The sequence below is a fragment of the Chiloscyllium plagiosum genome, chromosome 4, assembly GCF_004010195.1.
Source record: "Chiloscyllium plagiosum isolate BGI_BamShark_2017 chromosome 4, ASM401019v2, whole genome shotgun sequence".
In the NCBI taxonomy this organism is placed as follows: domain Eukaryota; kingdom Metazoa; phylum Chordata; class Chondrichthyes; order Orectolobiformes; family Hemiscylliidae; genus Chiloscyllium; species Chiloscyllium plagiosum.
This window is the reverse complement of record NC_057713.1, coordinates 89,180,710-89,203,781: the sequence shown is the minus strand read 5'-3', so window position 1 is coordinate 89,203,781 and position 23,072 is coordinate 89,180,710. Positions and strand designations below refer to the sequence as shown.

The window sequence follows — 23,072 nt, the reverse complement described above, 5'->3', positions numbered from 1 at the left end:
GGTGGCAACTTTGAGGAACTATGTACTTGAACACCAAGATCCCTCTGTTCTTCCACACTGCCAAGAATCCTATCTTTAATCCTATATTCAGCATTCGAGTTTGACCTTCCAAAATGCATCACTTTGCATTTATTCGAATTGAACTCCATTTGCCATTTCTCAGCACAGTTCTGCATCCTGTCTATGTCGCGCTGCACCCTGCAATAGCCCTTGATACTATCAACAGCACCTCATACCTTTTTGTGATCATCTTCTACTCACCTGGCCTACTTTATTTCTAGATGTAGTTCATCTATACATTTTATCTTCTGATTTTGTTCAAAAATAAAAGACAAGAATTTCTTGGAAATCACCTTTAATCCCTTGATACCTGGGGGCCCTGGAGGTCCTGAGTTTCCTGGAGCACCCTTTTGCAAACAATAAATACAATTAAATTAGAAACTAATTCTAGTATCTCTCAAATAATAGCACAAACTGATATTTGATTTGACACAATGGAGTTGTTAACTTGGAATTCCTGAATGAAACATCCATTTGTGTGGAACCGTTGTTCTTTGGAATAATACTTACCACTTCGCCAGGGGACCCAGCACTGCCTTCTTCACCAGATTCTCCAGTATCTCCCTTAAAATAAATTTTAAAAATCAGTTCCTGTTTATTAAATATTGCTGCTCTCGTTTTATTAATACAAATTGATATTAATTAGAATTGATCATAACTGACAATAACGAACATTGAGGCACTTACAATTTCACCCTTGGGTCCTGGTTCTCCTTGTGGCCCTGAATATCCAGCAGCGCCCTACAAAGTGCAGTCAATGAAAGCATCATCTCACTAGGTGTTACTACTTTCACACAATCAATATATAAGTTAGAACACATTTTCACAAAATAAACTTCTCCAGAGATCAACAGAACATTGGAGAAAATTTTCAACTGTTTGCCAAATCATAAAATGCAGAGGTGGGTCAGATCTCCTTATCATAAGTCACAGAGGGAAAGGTCAAGCAGTTTTACAATAAGCATCTCACCTAGAAATTTTACACTCCAGTGCTAAACTCTCAAAATATCATACAGGATTAAACTATTCAGCTATTGTTGAAAGAAATGAACAAATCTGCTCCTAGATAATACAGTAAAAGTAAAATCACTGTATTCCTATCAGACTGCACTCTCTTTGGAGAGTGAGATATGATTGCTGGTAGTTTAACCTGAGTTTCAGTAGGTCTTAGGCAAGGGGAGACATCGAGAGGGACAATTCTTCATGGTCACCTCAGCTAGTGCAGGAATTGAACCCGCACTGTTAACATCACTCTGTATCACAAACCAGCCATCCTGCCAGCTGAGCAAACTGCTTTAATGTAGGAGGGAATATAGAAGAAGAATACAGATGAGATAAAAATGAACTGTGTTATGAGGATGAAAGCTCTGGATGCTGCAAGATATCAATCAACTTGTCAGGTCAGTAAAAAAGTGGCAAATGAACACTGAGAAGTAGAGGGAAATAGAGGAATCTTAGAGTATTCATTGACTGCTGGGGCAACACGTTGGCTCAGCAGTTAACACTGATGCCTCACAATGCTGGGCAGCCGGGTTCGATTCCACCCATGGGCAAATGTTTGTGTATTGTCCCCATGTCCCTCTATGTGCCAAAGTCAAGCAGTTTTTTTCAATGCCAAAGTCCAAAAATGTGCACGTTAGATGGATTGGCCGTTGGAAATGCAAGGCCACAGGAATGGAGTAGACGCTCTTCGGAGAGTTTGTGTGGACTCGATGGGCCAAATGGCCTGCTTTCACACATTATGGATTCTATGAAATCTGGAAAATAGCAAGTGGTTAAGAAGATGTATGTGATACATTCCTTTATTAACCAAGGTACAGAACATAAAAATGGAAAGGTTAATCTAGAATTGTATATAACACTAACAGAAAATGTTTGAAGTACTCAGGTCAGCCATATTCTGTAGCAAAAGAAAATGTAGTGGTTTAAGTCAATAACTTTCATCAAAATTTGAAAACATAAGAAGCGTTATACATATTAAGCAAGTGAAAGGAGAAGGGTGGGGTTAAAAAACAGAAGGAAATAAACATTTAGAAAATGGAAGTCAGGAAAGACCAAATAACACAAGAGTTGGTCATGGGCATTAGTTTTCATTTCAGAACGCCAGCATTTGTTTGCTTAAAGTATCAGTTTTTGCCAATGCTAGAGTGCTATGTCCAGTCCAAACAAATCGGAGAGTATTCTGAGATAATTTATAAGTATATTGTCAGGTTGCATGATGAGTAAAGGTTGGAGAGGTTGGGTTATTGTCTTTGGAATGTAGAAGGCTGAGGGGACATCTAATTGAGGTGCACAAATTTATGTGGGGTTTCAGTAGGCCAGATAGGAAGGACTTAAAATTCCCCTAGCACAGAGGTCAATAACCAAAGAACATAGATTTCAAGCAATTGCCAGACCAATTAGAGAAGAGTTGAAAAATTGTTCACCCAGAGGGTGGTGTGCATCAAAAATTCACAACTTGAAATGATGGTGATGGAGAAATCATCATTACATAGTTGGACGTGCACTTGAAAGACTGTAAGCTCCATAGTTACAAACCGACAGCAGGAATGTCGAACAAGGCAGGATAGATCATTTGCAGCTGATACAGACACAATGAGCCAAATGGCCTTCAATGCTGGAAATGTTTCTGAAGTGAACAAAATAATTGATGAAGTTTTCACCTAAAAGATTGATTAGCCTTTCAAAGAAAATTTATGAAGTACTTGGTGCATTTTACTGTATTAAAGTGATAGATATTAAGCAAGTGGAAGGTGAAGGGTGGGTGGAATAAAGAAAAAAAGGAAATATATGTGATAGAGTAGAAGACAGGAAAGATCAATAACAAGAGATTTGGTGATAGACGTTTCTGTCACTGGTCAGAATCTCATGCCCTCCCCCATAGTTTGAACTTTGGGGGCATTTAGCACAGTAGGAGACAGCTGTGGTTGCTGGTGGATAAGTACTCCTGAACACAGAGGACCTGGTTTTCTGGAAAGTGATTTGTTGGGGGTGGGTTCTCTGGTTGGGTGTTGTGAGGAAAGGCGGATGGGGTGTGGGATTGGAAGAAAGGCAGGGACAGTTCCCAGTGGGCACTTTTTTAATTGTAGAACAATACTAGCTACTTTGAATATAATGATAACTCATTCCCCAATACTGCACCAAAGGCCAATCAGTTATGCTTAGCCAAAGTTTTGCATATGTTGGCAAGCATAATCTGTGGTCTATCTTATGAAAAGTATTTTCTCAGTACCTTTTTCCCTTTTGCACCAAGCACACCTTTATCTCCAGGGGGACCAGGAATACCCTATAATGCAAAAACAGTTTAACCTTAACAGTTCACATGATATAAGGAAAACATTCTTCAATATTTTTATTGTCTTTTTGAATAAAGTGATTCACACATACCATAGCTCCTGAGTAACCTGGATCTCCATGAGAACCCTCTTCACCTTCTTCACCCTGAAAGACATAAAATCTTAGAACCCATTTGTAATATGTAAAAGCCACATCTCAGAACCACAGTTTCACCAACAAAGATGATGTTCATCCTTTTAATCTGTAAATAAGTTAATCATAAATGACCATGTTACTTTCTCTGTCACTGTTAAAGTATTCATCATTTATTTATCCAAATCTTCCTGTTTCTCTTTTTTCTTTTAATATTTACATTTTATTTGTTTTAATTTTAGAAAAAAAATCTTCACTATTAATACTAACTTATTGTTAAGGAAAACTAAGTAACTGCTCAATCCACTACGCATATTAAGAAATATACTAATAAAATCAAAATTATTGTAAACAATACGTACATGCATGTATTAGAGTCTGTGCACTGATTAAAATGCATTTTGCATCACTCAAGGTTCCACTAACAATGTCTCTACTCACAATTTGTCTGCAGCATAAATTCAGTATTGAACAATTGATGTCTAACATTTGTCTGAGTATTGATATTGTACATTATGTATCCATCATATCCATTATTACTTTCAGATTTTATTTGTTGAATCTGAGAGATTATTCCAATAAAGTCAAATCCAGTCACAGTTTGGTACCCACACATGAATATCTTTACAGCAACAGACAGTGGGACAAGGTTGGTCTTTCAATAACAGTGAAAAACCCATTTCCTCTGAGGTCAAAGGTCTCTGAACCACCACGTCACAGACTTGCGAGATCAACTTACAAACAGTAGTCAAGTCTGGGTTACTCCTGCTTTATGGCTTCAATAGTACAATAGATCACTTATTCACTGGGCTACAAGCATACCTTCTTCAAAAAACGAACTATGGATGTTAAAAGGACAAGTACTCAACACTCATTAAAAGTACAAATTCATTCAGGTTACCCATCAAAAACAAAGCAAACAAGCTGTTTTTAAAATTAAAAAAATCAATCTCCAGATAGAAAATGTAAGTTCATCAGGACATGAAATGTACTTATCACATATTACACTTAATACTTACCCTTGGTCCTGGATCACCTCGTCTTCCCTGCACCCCTTTAAAACCTTGATAACCCTACAACACATACAAATCATTGAATTTTTACATTTATTGGAAACATGTACAGCCACAAATTTTTGTAAGCAGTAGAAACAAAACTTGGAAGGATTATTCCTGATTATCTTGAGAAATGTCCATAATACAGAGGAGGTGGTGCTAGATGTCTTAAAAGGTGGATAAATTCCCATGACCTGATCAGGTGTACCCGAGAACTTTGTGAGAAGCAAGAGAAGTGATTGCTGGGCCCCTTGCTGAGATATTTGTGTCATCGAAAGCCACAGGTGAGGTGCTGGAAGACTGGAGGTTGGGTAACATGGTGTCACTATTTAAGAAAGATGGTAAGAAAAAGCCAGGGAACTATGGACCAGTGAGCCTGACATCAATTGTGGGCAAGTTGTTGGAGGGGATTCTGAAAGACAGGATTAACACGTATTTGGAAAGGCAAGGGCTGATTAGGGTGAGTCAACATAGCTTTGCGCATGGGAAATCATGTCTCACTAACTTGATCGAACTTTTGAAGTAGTAATGAAGAGGACTGATGAAGGCAGAGCGGTGCACATGATCTAAAGAGACTTTAATAAGGCTTTCGACAAGGTGGACTGGTTAGCTTTTTGAACAAAATAGAATGTCTCTGCGTACCTGACGAAGGAGCAGTGCTCTGAAAACTTGTATTTTCAAATAAACCTGTTGGACTATAACCTGATTTTGGGTGATTTTTAACTTAGTCCACTCCACTCCAACATCATCATCTCCACGTTATGTGGGAAATGATAGAACAGTGTGATAGTACTATCACATTGTTCCACATCTGAACCTCTAGCTTTGATGATGTCTATGCTAATCTAGGAATCTAACAGCATAAGGCATATATTTGACACCACAAAACAATACAGATTTAATTCAACCCTTGGTAAGTGAAACAATTTATTACCCCAGTTAATAGGTCACCAAGCTTTTCAAGCAAATGCACATAGATGATTCATTTAGATAGGTATTTCTCTTAAAAACAAAACTGTTCTAAGTGGATGTGTAGTCCAAGTACGAAAACAAGTGTAGGCCTTTCCAAAATGCCCTTACATACCTTTCTACCCTGAGATCCAGGAAATCCAGACCTGCCTTTGTCACCTGGATAACCCTGTAACAGTGATGTTTACATCATTACTTTTAAATACATGCAAACCTCTCATAAAAGGAAGTATAAAGAAGTTATTCTGTGGAAATTTTCCAGAGTAGGTGGAAGAATCTTACATTTGGACCAGAGAATCCAAGGAATCCAGGTTTTGTAGGTCTGCAGGGACATCCAATTGAGGTGCCATCACTGCTTTGCTTTTCACACTAGAATTAATCAAAATATTAAAACAAATACAATGTAGTCACTTTCAGTTTGCAAATATTCACAAACAATTGGACCAGTTCTTTTTGAAACAGAAAACTATAAGATCTAATTGCAGAGTGATATGGCACACCAACTTTAAAAATATCATTCAAAAGAGAAATCAGAAAATACTTCATGCAAAATACGGTACAAGTGTGGAAATCTCTTCCACAAAAACACTGGTTTTAGTCCTACATGCCTGCATTTGGCCCATATCCTTCTAAACCTTTCTTATTCAAGTACCTATTCAAATGTCTTTTAAATGATGTAACTGTACCTGCATCTACCACTTCCTCTGGCAATTCATTTCACATAAGAATAACCCTCTGTATGAAAACGTTGTCCCTCAGATCCCTCTAAATCTTTCTCCTCTCACCTTAAAAATATGTCCCCCAGTTTTGAATTTTCCCACGTTAGGGAAAAGACCTTTGCTATCCACCTTATACATATCCCTCATGACCTTATAAACGGTCACCCCTCAACCTCCTACACTCCAGTGAAATAAGTCCAAGCCTAAGCAGCCTGTCCTTATAATTCAAAGCCTCTAGTACTGGCAACACGTTGGTAAATCATTTCTGAACCCCCTCCAATATAATAATATCCTTTCTTCCTTCCAGCTTTGCTGGATTCATCGTCTATCCAACTTTCTGACCTTGCAATATTCTTTGCAGAATTGTTTGGTTTTCTTTCAATTCGATATTATCGTGAACTTTCATAATTCACTACTGAGGGTGTATTCTTCTCCGAGAGGATTTCTTTCTCACTAGAATGTAATACAGTTGAATGTTATGAAATGTTTCCTGACTGTCTGTCATTGCAACTTGACCAGCCTACCTTAACTTCACTTCCATTTCTATTGGCACATCCTTGTTATAACAAGTTCAATATACTCATGCAAGACCCAAGCTTCTCTCCTGCAGGGAATGGGAAATTCAATTTTGTTTTGTTTTGATCAATTTTACCAAGGGGCTGCATGATTATGAAATCAGTTATTAATTCAGTTCATACTAGACCAATTAGCAAGTTAATCCAAGAACTATAGATTTTTAACAAAGAAAAACAGAAATTACTGGAGATCAGATAGCATCACTGAAGAAAAAACAGAATTAACGTTTTGAGTCCAGTGACCCTTTCTCATAATTAGAAATGGCACGGAAAAGGGGTAATAATGCTGATAATAATGGTTGGATGGGAGAAATGGAGTGAGTGGATAGGGGACGACAGAAATCAGAGAAAGAGAGGGAAAGAAAAAAGGGATTAGTGATAATAAACCAGAGAAAAAGGGAAGCTAGATAGGTGTTAATGGGGACTCTGAGTAGTAAAAAAAAATGGGTTGGCTGTGCTGAAAGCAACCTGTTTCATGACAGGTGCAGGGGTCGGTAATGAATATGGAAACGTGCTCATGTTCTAAAATTGTTAAACTCGATGTTGAATCCTGAAAGAGAGTAAGATTCCCAAGCAGAGGATGAGGTGTCATTCCTCCAGTCTGCGTTGAGCCTCGCTGGTGCACTGCAGCAGGTCTGGAACAGAAACATTGGCATGGGATCACGGTGGTGTGTTGAAGTGGCAGATAATTGGATGCTCTGGGTTATTTTTACCAACTGAGCATATATATATATATATATAATATATATATAAAAATGTTTATTTGTATTTTGCTTATCTAACTATAATGTTTATCCTTTTAACTACATCTTATTTCTAACTTATGCTGTGAATCACCGTATGTTAATGCAACTGCTTTTCTTTTTTATTCCTCTTTTTGTACCTAAGATTTGTATCTTGATACTTTGTACATAAGATAGCGCCAGGTGAGGCAACATTGTAAACTTTTCACTGTACTCCTGTAATTGAGTACACATGACAATGAAGGATATCCAATGCTATATCCTGCAAAAACCAAGTCAGTCTTTCGTCTCATCAAATACAGTAGACTAAATTGAATGAAGTGTGGGGAAATTGCTGCTTCACTGGAAGGTGTGCCTGGGCTCCGGATGATGAAAATTGAGGTGGTAAATTATCAACTGTTGCATCCTCTACAACTACATGGAAAGGTGTCATGGGCTTTGTGGGGAGCTGTTGGGAATAGATAAGGAGTAGACCAGGTGTCCCGGAGGGAATGGAACCAGTGGAAAGCCGACAAGAGAGGGGAGGGAAATGTGTGTCTGATGGTGGCATCCGCTGGAGGTGGTGGAGATGGTAGCTTATGATCCTTTGGATATGGATGCTGGTGGGGTGATAGGTGAGGAACCAGGGGCCACTATCGTTGTTTTGGGAGGGAAAGAGGATCCTCAGCATAAATAACACCTCTTCCGAGGTGCTATAATTTCTGAAGAAAGGTCACTAGACTCGAAACATGAATCCTGCTTTCTCTCCACAGAAGCTGTCAGACTTGCTGGGTTTCTCCAGCAACTCCTGTTTTTGTTTGTTTCAGATCTCCAGCATCCACATCCAAATCCAGGGTGCATTTTCAACGTTTTATTTTAGTGATAGAGTTTTGCTAGACAAAGTTATTCAGGGTGGATGAATGGAGTCAGGGTGCACTTTAATTATGACTTTAGTAAATAGTTTGGGTTGGAATTTATTAGCAACAAATTTCATGTTTTAATTGTAGTTCTATGCTGCTAGTACCAGTGCACTGTGCCTGATGGAGTGACCCAGTTGAGCATGTCTATCATGCTGAACTCCTGATCTCATTTGCAAAGAAAAGGTTAAAGCAAACACCAAGGTAGTAAAATAAAGACAGCAGTGTATTATTCAACTTATCTTCTCTCTTCCCATCTCTTGAAAACCAAAGAACAGCTGAGTTGACAGTGATTTGAAAATAAGTTTCTCACCCACTCTCTTGAATGAGAAATGCGGATGCAAAGAATGAAACTCTCAGTGAAACAAAATAGGTGTAAGACAGATGATATATAAACTCAAATGATTCTGATAAAGTGAAATAAAAGTGGCCATTTTTCATCATTGACAGGAAAGCAATAAAGTATCCATACTTACAATACCAGGCAATTCACAGCAGGTTACTTCACTTGCTTTACTTGGGTTTCCATAGATTGTGAATTGTTGTATGTCCACCTGAGATATAGAAGATGTTTGGTAGGTGAATTCAAAGAGATATTACATAAGAATTCCAGCACTGCAATCTGAAACATGATCTGTTTGTTTTTTTAGGTCAAGAAAAATTAAAGTCTGAATAGAATCATAGAACTCCTACAATGCAGAAAGAGGCCATTTGGCCCATCAATGCTGCACTGACCCTTCAAATAGCATCCTGTCCAGATTCTGGATCAGTGGTGCTGGAAGAGCACAGCATTCAGGTAGCATCCGACTTGAGCAGCAAAATCGACGTTTCGGGCAAAAGCCCTTCATCAGGAATAAAGGCAGAGAGCCTGAAGCATGGAGAGATAAGCTAGATTCCGAGGCGGAAGATGAGGCGTTCTTCCTCCAGGCGTCTGGTGGTGAGGGAGCGGCGGTGGAGGAGGCCCAGCACCTCCATATCCTCGGCAGAGTGGGAGGGGGAGTTGAAATGTTGGGCCACGGGGCGGTTTGGTTGATTGGTGCAGGTGTCTCGGCGATGTTCCCTAAAGCGCTCTGCTAGGAGGCGCTCAGTCTCCCCAATGTAGAGGAGACCGCATCGGGAGCAACGGATACAATAGATGGTATTGGTGGATGTGCAGGTAAAACTTTGATGGATGTGGAAAGCTCCTTTGGGGCCTTGTATGGAGGTGAGGGAGGAGGTGTGGGCGCAGGTTTTACAGTTCCTGCGGTGGCAGGGGAAGGTGCCAGGATGGGAGGGTGGGTCGTAGGGGGGCGTGGGCCTGACCAGGTAGTCACGGAGGGAACGGTCTTTGCGGAAGGCGGAAAGGGGTGGGGAGGGAATTATATCCCTGGTGGTGGGGTCTTTTTGGAGGTGGTGGAAATGTCGGTGGATGATTTGGTTTATGCGGAGGTTTGTAGGGTGGAAGGTGAGCACCAGGGGCGTTCTGTCCTTGTTACGGTTGGAGGTTGGAGGGTCTGAGGGCGGAGGTGTGGGATGTGGACGAAGTGCGTTGGAGGGCATCTTTAACCACGTGGGAAGGGAAATTGCGGTCTCTAAAGAAGGAGGCCATCTGGTGTGTTCTTTGGTGGAACTGGTCCTCCTGGGAGCAGATACGGCGGAGGCGGAGGAATTGGGAATATGGGATGGCATTTTTGCAAGAGGTAGGATGGGAAGAGGTGTAATCCAGGTAGCTGTGGGAGTCGGCATCCTGTCCAGACCTAGCCCCTACCCTATCCCTATAACCCTGCATTTACCATAGCTATTACACCTATCCTGCACATCCTTGGATACTATGGTACAATTTAGCATGGCCAATCCAACTAACCTGCACATCCTTGGGTCGTGGGAGAAAACTGGAACAACTAGAGGAAATCCACATAGATACAGGGAAATGTGCAAATGCTACACTGACGATCACCTGGGTCCCTGGTGCTGTGAGGCAGCAGAGCTAACCATTCATCCACTGTGCCACAAATAATGTTGAACCAGACTTTAATTCAGTCAAAATCCTTTTTGCTTGTGCAGAGTTTGAAACTGGGCCCACAAGTATCAAATTATAATGATGAATTGTTCAGTTTCAGCACTTTAACAGTATGTGGTTAACTTAGTATATGTGTGGTCATTGGTTAAATAAGCAGTTTTATCTTTTTGGTCCAAATGCATAATACTGACTTGGATTTTGCAGACAGTGGTGCAGTAAAATGTATCATCTGTAAATTGTAGAATGCTGCCTACAAAGGTCAAGCAATCTCTGTGGCAGGAATTTCCCTATTCCTAATGGTCAAATCTAGTGCTAAGTCAAGAAAATGTCTTGACATGCATCAGTAATGATGTCAACAGGAGTAAATAGTTGCATTAAAATATTGACAAATAACATACAAGGGAGTGAAAAGCATCATTCAACTTTATTTCTAATTGAAACTTTTGTATGTTAAATAAAGGATTATGACTGGATTAAGATAGGAGGTAAATCAAAAATAAACATACTTTAAAATATTATTTTGAAAATGGGGCATTGTTTTATCACAACAGAAAGCATGGACATTTCATAAATAGAAAATTATTCATCCCAAGCGATTGAGGGCACTTAGGAGTATTCATGGAGTTGGTACACCTTTTAATGACGTGACTTTTTCAAGTCCTTTTGTAGAGAGATTAATAGGGTGTGAGTGGAAGTCCTTGTCAAATCAATACAACACCTTCTAGAGGAGTATAGTATCACTGACAGTAACCTCTAAATGTGCATGTTATTGTGAACATGTGCAGATTTCAAGAATTGGTGTCCACTTCAGATTTGTAATACTGGGAAAACCGAATTTCAGAATCAGTATTACTGCAAAATCCATGCCAAGATTCAACATAATTTGAAGCTTCACATACAAAAAGCAAGAGGCAACTATTCATCTTGCAAGAATTAAGCTAATTTGTGACATTAAACTTATGATCATCTACATAGTTTGCAACTTGATCTGGTGTTTGAAGGATGGAACTTTATTAATGTTACCCGTGTTTCTGCTTTATTGCTCATAATGTATTAACAGCATTGATGTTAGCAATCTAGTTAAATACCTTCACCACTTCCAAATCACCTCTCGTTATCTAATGATGAGCTATGAAATTGGGTAGATATAATTTACTATAAATTGCCCTTCATCAAAGCATATGGAAAATTATAATCATTTAGAACAGAATGTTATAGAATATTTGAGCATAGATAGAATTGTCAAATTATCTTGATTTATAATCCTAGTATACTGGAAAATATTAAAAGCTTTTAAAATTTCTCAATTTTAAAAGCCTCTCAAATTGCCTCAAAAGTCCAATTTTGACTATACTTAAGTTATAGAGTCATAAAGTCATACCTCACAGAGACAGACCTTTTGGTCCAACTAGTCCATGCTGAATAAGTTTCTCAAACTAAACTAGTCCCATTTGCCTGTAGTTGGCCCATATCCCTTTAAACCTTTTCTATTCATGTACCTGTCCAAATGTCTTTTAAATGTTATAACTGTACTTGCACCTACCTTTCCTGTGGCAGTTCATTCCACACACAAATCACCCACTATGTGAAAAAGGTGCCTCTCAGGTCTTTTTTAATTATGCCTTCTAGTTTTGGACTCTCCTACCCTGGGGAAAAGACCATTACTTTCACCTTATCTGTGCCCTTCAAGATTTTATAAACATCTATAAAGTCACCTCTCAATCTCCTACGTTCCCATGAGAAGGTATAGTGTGGCTAAAGAGATGATGAGAAAAATGGAGTACAAGAGTTGCTTACTGGAAGTGTAGTGTTCCTCCTTGCTCCTGTTGCCAAAACAGTAACTCCATCTGTACCAATGAATCCGTATTGTCGAATGGGAGCTGTGCCAACCTGCTGACAATCAACAAACAGAGTCAGCTGGGTTTTTGTGGCACTAAGTGAGAGCTTGTGCCAGGCCTGGTTGAACAGTTGTCCCACATTTTCAAAAGTGGTGACCTCCTCTCCTACAGCTGCCACATTGTAGAGTTCAACAGCATTGGTTTCACCATACAGTCTGAGTCGGAATTGCTCGTTGTCATATCTGTCAGTTACCTCCCACAGATTCCACACCATGTTAGGGGTATTTTCTCTCATTCTAAAAGTTGCGACAATTGATAATTCGTTGGGAAACCCGTATGGATGAACCAACCTGAAAAATGTGCAAAACAAAAATCATATTTCTCATCACACAAATGTGAACAATATATTTCAAAAGCAAAGTGATGAGAACTTTCTAACGAAGGAACACTGCTGACTAGTGTCACCCACAATACTGTACTAATGAACTGAACCACAGTGGGATAAGTCATGAGGTCTGTCAACATAATGGGGGGGGGGATTTTAAATGCCAAAAATATGTGGGGTTGGGTCAACTAGAATTTAAAAACATTAGTAGTCTGATTTCTGATCCCAAATCTCTCTTAATGCATCCACTGTTTTTTTGAAAAGAAGACAGAATGTTGCAGGTAACCAACCATCCCAGAAGCTGCCTCAAATAGTACTTTAAATTTTAGCTCTCTTTATGGTTTCTAGGATCTTGAAAAACTTGGTATCAAAAGGGTGGTGATATCTGGGTATGCCCTGCTATATCCAGCTTACTTGCCTCATCCAACCCCATGCAGTTCCTTCCGATATGCCTTCTGGCCTGTGATCTTCCCTGACCTTGGCCTCTGATTTGACACTTGCTGTGGTTTAATATCTTGCTCCGATGCACAATCTACCTTTTAACCTTAAATCTGTATATGCACTCTGGTTTCTGATCTCCCTCCTCAAACTTTGGCTTTTCCAATTTTTTCCTCTCTATTCCCTACCTGTGCCCTTGTGTGGAAAGGCTGACTGGCCAAAGCTTTCCATCAATGTAGCTATGGCCGAGAAATCAGAAGCAAAACTTTGTGCTTGAATCCTACAGTTAAATTTGACAAAGCTGAGGGAAACAAATTATTCTGGGTTTCCCAGTTGGAAAATTGCCCTATACCCTCTGGATCCCTCCCCACATCAAACAAAAATCATGGCCAATGTATTTGAGAATTTGACTGGATGGTCAGGGATAAACCAAACAAAGAGCACTTTCCCTCCCAGAAAGAGGCAAAAATGAAATGATAGGACACAATCCTATTGTGAAGTGAATATTAGAGAGGAAACTAAAGTTCCTTCTAATTGCATTTATAAAAGGCATTTGCTGAAACACAATAACTCAGCAAAAATAAAACAAGAACTGCAGATGCTGGAGATCTGAAACAAAAACAGAAATTGCTGGTGAAACTCAGCAAATCTGACAGCATCTGTGGGAAGAACACAAAGATCATGTTTCAAGTCCAGTGTTCTGATGTTGTCACTGGTCATAAGCTGTAGATTAGATTACTTACAGTGTGGAAACAGGCCCTTCAGTCCAACAAGTCCACATCGCCCCGCCGAAGCGCAACCCACCCATACCCCTACATGTACCCCTTACCTAACACTACGGGCAATTTTAGCATGGCCAATTCACCTGACCTACACATCTTTGGACTGTGGGAGGAAACCGGAGCACCCGGAGGAAACCCACGCAGACACGGGGAGGACGTGCAAACTCCACACAGTCAGTCGCCTGAGGCGGGAATTGATGTGAGGCAGCAGTGCTAACCACTGTGCCACCGTGCCGCCCACGGTCATAACATATTTACTTTGCTTTCTTTCCATAGAGGCAGTTAAATCAGCAAAAAATGTTGCTCATGTTCTACTTTCTTTGTTACATGTAATAGAAGTCCAAACATTGTTAATGAGACTCACAGGAAAGAATGTTGATATGATGTGTTCAAAAATGCAAGCACAGAACGTACCTCAACCTCAAAGCAGTAGGTTCAGTCAGATATCCACACTGATGCAAGTTTTCTTCCATTCCATATGCAATAAAAGCTTAATGTATTCATAAACTGTTGGATCAATACCTACCTGCTCTCGAACTGAATCAGCAAAGCTGCGGCATTTTCTCGGTTAATGCTGAGTCAGCAGCTTTGGTATGAAAATAAACTAGTTTGCTTTAAAATGTTATCACTAATGAGCATTACCTTGACAGTAATAATATTATACTCTCTCATTCACTGCTAATAATATTTTGTGGTGTGCAATGAATGCTTTAATTATACTTTTAATCACGGACACATTCTAACTGTACCACAACATAGTAGAGAAGGCAATAGCAATTAACACAAAACAGTTCTCTGTTTATAATAGTTAATATCTTGACATCCTATTCATTTATGAATTTGTCCAGAAACACAAAGCATCCCAACAATATGATTATTATGAAAATGGGGGTGTACTTGTACTGTTAAGAGACTTAAAAGCTAGCAGAACTACCTGACAGCACCAACTGTTCTGAATAAGGTAACAATATAATACTTGGTCGAAAGCTACATTAGCTGGGTTGCCTGGAAACAACAAAGCAGATTCAAATTAGGCCAATCAGTTTAAATTTACCCTAAAAAATACCAAACTCCAATCCAGTTTGAATTTAGTATATTGACAATCTTAATAGCCAATGACACAATCCGATGCTTTGGGAGTATAAGACTGGGGAAAATTGAACAGTTGGAAGGAGAAACTGCCATGCCAGCGACATCTGCAGACTGCCCAGAGAATAGCTCTCTTAAAAGGTACCTTTATCAATCAGTAACCTGTGAAGCAGAAATCCCTAAGAAGAAGAAAAGATTTGATGTCTGGCTGGTTTTTGAAAAGTTGAATTTTGGTAAATCTTAATCAGGGGTTTTTATCGGACTAGTATTGTAGAAGGGGTAGGTAAAAGATAGGTTAGAGGAAGGAGTTGTAAAGAGTTGTTAGTTAATTTTTCTCTGTTATACTTTAAGAAATATGGTTGTTACTTTTTGGCCTATCGAATTTTCACAGATTACTGCATGGGATAAATCTTTTCTGTGTTGCTGGTTTAAATTAAGCAGGAGGGTTTACCCCACTGTTACCGTATTCAGAACACTTGATGCTGTCAGGTAGTTCTGCTAGCTTTTAACTTTCTTAAAGGTACAGTACACCCACATCTTCATAACAATCATAGGTTAATGAAATATCCAAGATAATCTTTCTAAAATATTTTATAGCAAGTGGGGAATATTCACTTTGTAAATTGGTTATAAATGTAAAGTAATTTGCACTTAGTGTTAAGAAAAAAAGCTATCAGAGGGGTGTATATTAGCTTTAGAGAGTGATCCTTTTATTTAACTATTTTGAGGATGCGTACATACATTTAGCAAGAAGCAATTAAAGTAATCTGCACATTAAACTTTATAGTTGACTCCCTATACATCAGTGAACTTCATTGACTGTAATGCATTTTATGATGTCAGATGGTCATAAATGGATCTACATGGATGTAAAGCTTACTTTCTTTGATATTTCATACCTTGATTCTCTCCTAATCTGTACACTTGGCTCTAGACGATAAGCCTTTAAATTAATTTGGGATCCTTCCACTTCGTAGACACCAACTGTGCTTGACACTCCTAATGCTTTCAACATGTCAGTAACTGGAACAGAGGGAAAATGCAACTGTCACCAAATCTATAGATAATTATTCAACTTAGACAGTAATGCTCCTAAATAATGCTTCATTTTGCATACTTTTATCTGAAGATTGCAAGATCTCTTTAGCAGGAAGAATCAGAAATCTTTCATAATCACTTTTTCTTTTTAAAACGATGGTCTAAGGAACAACACAACATTGCATGTCACACAGAAAAATACAGCATAAACCAAGTTAAAAGGCAAACAAAATATTCTGGAGAGCAGCATGGAAAATGCTAGACAGCACAATAAGTTTCAACATTCAGAGGCAAATGCCAAGCTAGTGGGAGCCAGCCAGTAATATAACACTATAGTGATGCCTCATGTTATATTTAAGATACAACTTGAAGAATTCATGAGACAAGCCCCAATAGAACTAAGACATCACTATAACTGAATCACTATGAATGCCAGGCATACTTTGCAACCTAGTGGATGCAAAATACAAGATCACCTCGGAGTTTTATAGCCAGCATATTTTAGTGGTGAACAGTGATGGATAGTGTTTCAAATGTTTGTTAGCAAAGCTATGAATGTTAATGATGTAATGAGCTGACAATTAATCATAGAATCCTTACAGTGTGGAAGCAGGCCATTCAGCCCATTGAGTCCACACTGTCTCCCCCCACCAACCAAAAAGACAGCACACCAAGACCCACCTCCCTATCCCTATAAGCCTGCATTTCCCATGGTTAGTCCAGCTAGCCTGCACATCTCTGGAATTGAACACTGGTCCCTGGCGCTGCTGAGGCAGCAGTGTTAATCACTGAGCGACCACGTCATCCTAATGATGCAATATGAATGGAAGATAATTGTTCTTTAATGTGCAATTAAGCCATGTTTTTTTTAATCTCAGAGTTTACTCACATAGTCCTTTGCCAAGTGTTCTGATCAAAAGCTGTTCTGTTATGGAGAAATCCAATTTGGATCTTGGTACCTGGACAGCTCCATTCTTGCAGTACGTTTGTGTAAGTTGATATCACTGTTAACTGATAGTATTTATACTGGTTTCCACATAACTTTATCTCATAAGAAAACAATTTCATGAAAATAGGCTTCAATGTTGAAATTAAGACTGTATGCAGTTAGAGGTATTTAAATGCTTGATTTCCATTTGCATAGTTCAGCTTGTTTTTTTAAAAATTATTTAACTTTAAAATAATAGTACCTTAGTTTTTTTTTATTATTTCTCAATTCACTCCTTGTGCACACATTTGTATCATGAAACTGTGTTCAAAAGCTGTGTGATATTTGTCATGGTTTGAAAGTGTAACAATGAGATTCTTTGCACTATTTAAACTTTATTATAACTATTTTGAAACATTTATAAAGTCTAATTAGAGTCATAGAGATGTACAGCATGGAAACACACCCTTTGGTCCAACCCGTCCATGCCAACCAGATATCCCAACCCAATCTAATCCCACCTGCCAGCACCTGGCCCATATCCCTCCAAACCCTTCCCATTCATATACCCATCCAAATGCCTCTTAAATGTTGCAATTGTATCAGCTTCCACCACATCCTCTGGCAGCTCATTCCATACAAGTACCACCCTGTGTGTGAAAAAGTTGCCCATTAGGTCTCTTTTATATCTTTCCCCATCACCCTAAACCTATGCCCTCTAGGTCTGGACTCCCCAACCCCAGGGAAAAGACTTTGTCTATTTATCCTATCCATGCCCCTCATAATTTTGTAAACCTCTATAAGGTCACCCCTCAGCCTCCGACACTCCAGGGAAAACAACCCCAGCCTGTTCATCCTCTCCCTGTAGCTCAGATCTTCCAACCCTGGCAATATCTTGTAAATCTTTTCTGAACCCTTTCAAATTTCACATCATCTTTCCGATTGGAAGGAGACCAGAATTGCATGTTGTTTTCTAACAAATGTCCTGTACTCAATACTCTGACCAATAAAGGAAAGCATACCAAATGCCTTCTTCACTATCCTATTTACCTGCGACTCCACTTTCAAGGAGCTATGAACCTGCACCCCAAGGTCTCTTTGCTCAGCAACACTCTCTAGTACCTTACTATTAAGTATATAAGTCCTGCTAAGATGTGCTTTCCCAAAATGCAGCACCTCGCATTTATCTGAATTAAACTCCATGTGCCACTTCTCAGCCCATTGGCCCATCTGGTCCAGATCCTGTTGTAATCTGAGGTAACCCTCTTTGCTGTCTACTACACCTCCAATTTTGGTGTCATCTGCAAACTTACTAATAGACTAAAGCAGTTCTAACAATTGGTCTGGAGTAATTCTGACAGTGACACAACCATAGCCCTGATTCCTGCTCTCTCTCACTTTGTGAATTGCTTCCCCTCCTCGTTCAAGTTAATAATTTGTCTCATTCATGTGTTTTGCTGTAACTTTCAGGCCACTAACTCCATTCCTCATCCATTATTGTCCTCTCTCTGACTGGATCATGTGTCAATATCTGATCCAGTCTCTGTTAATCATTTTGCTGCAAACACAGACTGTGCTGGAGAAAGCCAAGATACAGCAGCATCTGTGGTGAGAAATACAGTTAATATTTTGGTTCTGGTTAGATTCTACTTCTGAAGAAAGAAATTACGTTACTTTGGAACTGCAGATTGAGACTTGCAGAAATATAGATTTCGTTTTGCTCCATATGTTCACCCAGTGTAGGTATAAATTTTCTGTGTGATCAGTAACTGATTCATTTAATTGACTCTGAATAAATTCTGATTTATGTCGCCTAATTAATAATGAAGGTCTCCCAGATGCTCTAACCTCTGTGAATCCACAAAGTTAGTTTCTAATTTCTGTTCACTCCCTCAGAACTATTTCTTTACAGGGAAGATGACAAAATCTGACACTGTTAACCTGTTACTGTGAAGTCGTTACAACACTGGGAACAGGTCAGCAGTCTGGCTGTCTCTTCAATGCAGAATGGCACATGAGATTAAGGGGAAGAAATGTAATTCTATTTGCCAAAGCTATCTCATGTCCCCGTTTTGCCTTCCTGATTTCCCTCTTAAGTATACTCCTACTTTCTTTCTACTCTTCTAATGATTCACTCGATCTATCCTGTCTATACCTGACTTATGCTTCCTTCTTTTTCTTAACCAAACCCTCAATTTCTTTAGTCATCCAGCATTCCCTATACCTACCAGCCTTCCCTTTCACCCTGACAGGAATATACTTTCTCTGGATTCTTGTTATTTCATTTCTGAAGGCTTCCTATTTTCCAGCCGTCCCTTTACCTGCGAACGTCTGCCTCCAATCAGCTTTTGAAAATTAGATTAGATTAGATTAGATTACTTACAATGTGGAAACAGGCCCTTCGGCCCAACAAGTCCACACTGCCCCACCGAAGCGCAACCCACCCATACCCCTACATTTACCCCTTACCTAACACTAAGGGCAATTTAGCATGGCCAAATCACCTGACCTGTACATCTTTGGACTGTGGCAAACTCCACACAGTCAGTCGCCTGAGGCGGGAAATGAACCCGGGTCTCTGGCGCTGTGCGGCACGGTGGCACAGTGGTTAGCACTGCTGCCATAAACAGGTCCAGGCAGCGGGCCGTGGAGGGGGTTAAAAACAAGCTAATTGCTGATGATGTAAGGTTCCAGTTTGTCTTGTGACAGATGGTTTTTAACACAGAATTTGTGGAAGGGAAGGCAAGTAAAGTTCTCTGTGAAAAGGATTAGTTTTCTAGTTGACGATAAGAGGATATAACTGATCTCAGTGCTGACAGTTCAGAACAGATCCTTGTGTTGAAACTTAAATTAAACATTTAATTAATTTATTAATTGTTGGAATTAGAATTGAACAGGCAACATGGGACAGGCAAGGACACATTGGATGGTGGTACATTTATTAACCTTGTAAGAAAACAGTTGAGGAGAATTGCTGGTCACAAATTATCCTCCGACATTCTCGCTTTCATTTAAAAATTGCACTAAAACAAATATCAGGGACATATAGCAACTTCTAGATTAAAGTTAGTTCTTCCAAGGATTCATAGACTCCCTAGGGTCCAGAAAGAGGCCATTCGGCCCATTCAGTCTGCAACAATCCTCTGAAGAGTATCCGACCCAAATCCACTCTCCCACCTATCCCCACAACATTAACTATGGCTAATCCACCTAGCCAACATCCCTTAACACTGCGAATAATTTAGCACGGCCAGTCCACCTAACCTGCGTATCTTTGGACTGTGGGAGGAAACCGGAGCACCCAGCAGAAACTCATGCAGACATGGGGAGAATGTGCAAACTCCACACAGTCGCCTGAGGATGGAACCAAACCCTGATCCCCGGTGCTGTGAGGTAGCAATGGCTAACCACTGAGCCACTACTCCCCCCATACAAAGAAAAGGCTATTGCAATTTTAAAAAGTACACCAATATTAGTCATAAAATGTATTAAAGACTTATTATAAATGGTAAAAGATAAAAATTAATTTGTCAGGTCTACCATGCTTAATTTTGGATGTTGAGCGAGAATTCATATCACCATAATTTTTCTGAAGATGTTCTATTACGTGTCAGACTGAAAGTAAAATTTCATTTACTTTGCATATGCTCACGTTATCTAGTGTTTTCTGTTCCTGTGTTCGCGAGATCACAATAATACCTTTATTGAATTTCATCTGCGGTGAGATGAAAGGCTGGTGAACACAGGAACAAAATTTCTATCTGTTAAATGTAGATGAGCAAAAAAGGACCATGAAGATCTATTCCACACCCATCAACTGGGAATTAGCAAGAGTATAGATTTGAGGCCATAATCTGATCAGGCATGATCTTCTTAAAGGATGGAGCAGTAAAGAGGGGCTGAATAGCCTGTACCTGCTCTTAACTTGCATGCTCATATTCTCACTTCTGTCTGAAATGTGAATGTGCAGTTTGCTGGAGTGAACATATGTAATGCTGTCTTTTGTGGTAGAGCCTGAAACTAAAGCTAAGCACAATGGTGGTGGATCTTAACTCTGTCAAAAAGAGAAAGCAAGCCCAGGAGAGGAAATAGGAGTTGGCAGGTTTGGCAATCTCAAACCATACACTGAGCAGGATTTTGTTGGGGTAATGGTGGCTCTAGAAGGGCAGGAATACTGGAGTCAATTCAGAAACAACTCTACCAAGGCCAGCATCCTGTCACCAAGTCACCCTTTATTTACAAGTAGAGAGTTCTCAATGCTGATCCAGCTCCCTCAGAGCCAGCTCTCAGCGCGAACAGGATGCCTGACACTCCTGTTCTTTTTTTCTTTCTTTTTACTTTTTTTTCTTCCCCCACACTATCACCTAACAGCAGTAGTGCTTATGTTTTCCTCAGCACCCATGTCATGTGTGTGCAGGTGTAGGATACAGTGAAGAACAACAAGTGTGTAAATCTTTATTTTATTCCACCACCAGGAAGAAAGGAAACACCAGAGTGGCCAGTAACAAGCAGTGCCCTTCTCAACAAAGTGCAATGCTGCGTGATCAAAAAAGTAAAGGGGAGGGCAGGGGTTAAATCAAAATAGAGTTGGAGGGGGAAGTAATACACTCCACTCCTTGCAGTGCCCACCTCTCACTGAACAGCTCAAGGGTGTTGGTGGACACTGTGTGCTCCTTCTCCAGGGACACCCGGGCTCGAAGGTAACGATGGAAGAGGGGCAGGCAATCGGCCATAATGACCCCCTCCACGGCCCGCTGCCTGGACCTGTTTATTGCCAGTTTGGCAAGGCCCAGGAGCAGACCCACGAGGATGCACTCTGACCTGCCCTCCCTCCTCCGTACCGGGTGCCCAAAGATCAGGAGCGTGGGACTGAAGTGCAACAAGAAACAGAGAAGAAGGTTTTTAAGAAAATCAAAAAGGGAGTGCAAGTGCCCACACCCAATATATACATGGTCCACGGACTCCACAACACCTCAGAACAAGCAGTTGGGCTGGGAGTCCGTGAACCACCGCAATCAGCAGTTGCAGGGGACCTCTATGTACAGCATCCTCCACCCCAGTTCCCCGAGTGAAAGGGGAAGGACTCCGGTATAGAGAGCATTCCACTGGGGATCCCCACTACCTGGTGGCAAATGGGCATGCCAAGGCAGCTCGGGTCGGTGGATCAGGGAAAAGTGGTGGACAGTGGGCAACACTCCTGTTCTTCTGTTTCTTACACAGCAGCAGTAAAAAATACACTGACTGTGTGGTCCAGGCAGTTCAGAGTCAGTCCTAACACAAAATGGAGAGTCCTTCACCACTGAACACTCCTGTTCTTTTTTTTAATTATTTTTTTATTTATTTTGTCTTTTTTTTTCTTTTTCCTTTTTTTTTTAAACCCCCACACTACCACCTAAGTACGGTAGTGCTTATTTTTTTCCCAGCACCCATGGTGTGTGTGTGCAAGTGTGAGACACAGTGAAAGACACAAAGTGCACGAATCTTTATTCAATTTCCACCACCAGGAAGATAGGAAAACACCCGGGTGGCCAGTGACAAACGCTGCCCTTCACATCAAAGGGCAGTGCTGTGTGATCAAAACAGTGAAGGGGAGCACACCTGTTTTTCTATTTTTGTGTGAGACACAGTGAAGGATACAAAGTGCACAAATCTTTATTCAAATTCCACCACCAGGAAGATAGGAAAACACCTGGGTGGCCAGTGACAAGCCGGGTGGCCAGTGACAAACACTGCCCTTTACATCAAAGGGCAGTGCTGTGTGATCAAAACAGTGAAGGGGAGGGTAGGGACTAAATCAAAATAGAGTTGGAGGGAGAATGATGCACTCCACTCCCTGCGGCGCCCACCTCTCCCTGAACAACTCCAGGGTGTTGGTCGACACCGCGTGCTCCTTCTCCAAGGACACCCGGGCTCTAACATAACCGCGGAAGAGGGGCAAGCAGTCGGCCCTAACGACCCCCTCCACGGCCCGCTGCCTCAGGCCCAGGAGCAGACCCACGAGGAGGTCTTCAGACCTGCCCTCCTTCCTCCGTACCGGGTGCCCAAAGATCAGGAGCGTGGGACTGAAGTGCAGCCAAAAACAGAGGAGAAGGTTTTTAAGGAAATCAAAAAGGGAGTGCAAACACCCAC

The 23,072-nt window shown here is 40.4% G+C and overlaps 2 protein-coding genes across 2 annotated transcripts in view; both read right to left on the bottom strand.

Annotated features, from left to right (window-relative positions):
* LOC122549492 (collagen alpha-1(IX) chain-like) overlaps positions 1-250 on the bottom strand; it is a 54,052-nt gene extending 53,802 nt beyond the window's left edge. The window contains exon 1 of the mRNA XM_043689351.1: positions 237-250. Coding sequence (XP_043545286.1) covers positions 237-250 — 14 coding nt within the window. The remainder of the gene's footprint in view (positions 1-236) is intronic.
* Positions 251-266: 16 nt separating this feature from the next.
* Positions 267-23,072, bottom strand: part of LOC122549491 (collagen alpha-1(IX) chain-like) — a 35,027-nt gene continuing 12,221 nt past the window's right edge. Inside the window, exons 4-14 of the mRNA XM_043689350.1 lie at positions 15,877-16,000; positions 12,243-12,633; positions 8,923-9,000; positions 5,796-5,882; positions 5,629-5,682; positions 4,509-4,562; positions 3,448-3,501; positions 3,293-3,346; positions 748-801; positions 571-624; positions 267-407 (exon numbers count right to left, since the gene is read on the bottom strand). Of these exons, the coding sequence (XP_043545285.1) occupies positions 267-407; positions 571-624; positions 748-801; positions 3,293-3,346; positions 3,448-3,501; positions 4,509-4,562; positions 5,629-5,682; positions 5,796-5,882; positions 8,923-9,000; positions 12,243-12,633; positions 15,877-16,000 (1,145 nt within the window). The remainder of the gene's footprint in view (positions 408-570; positions 625-747; positions 802-3,292; positions 3,347-3,447; positions 3,502-4,508; positions 4,563-5,628; positions 5,683-5,795; positions 5,883-8,922; positions 9,001-12,242; positions 12,634-15,876; positions 16,001-23,072) is intronic.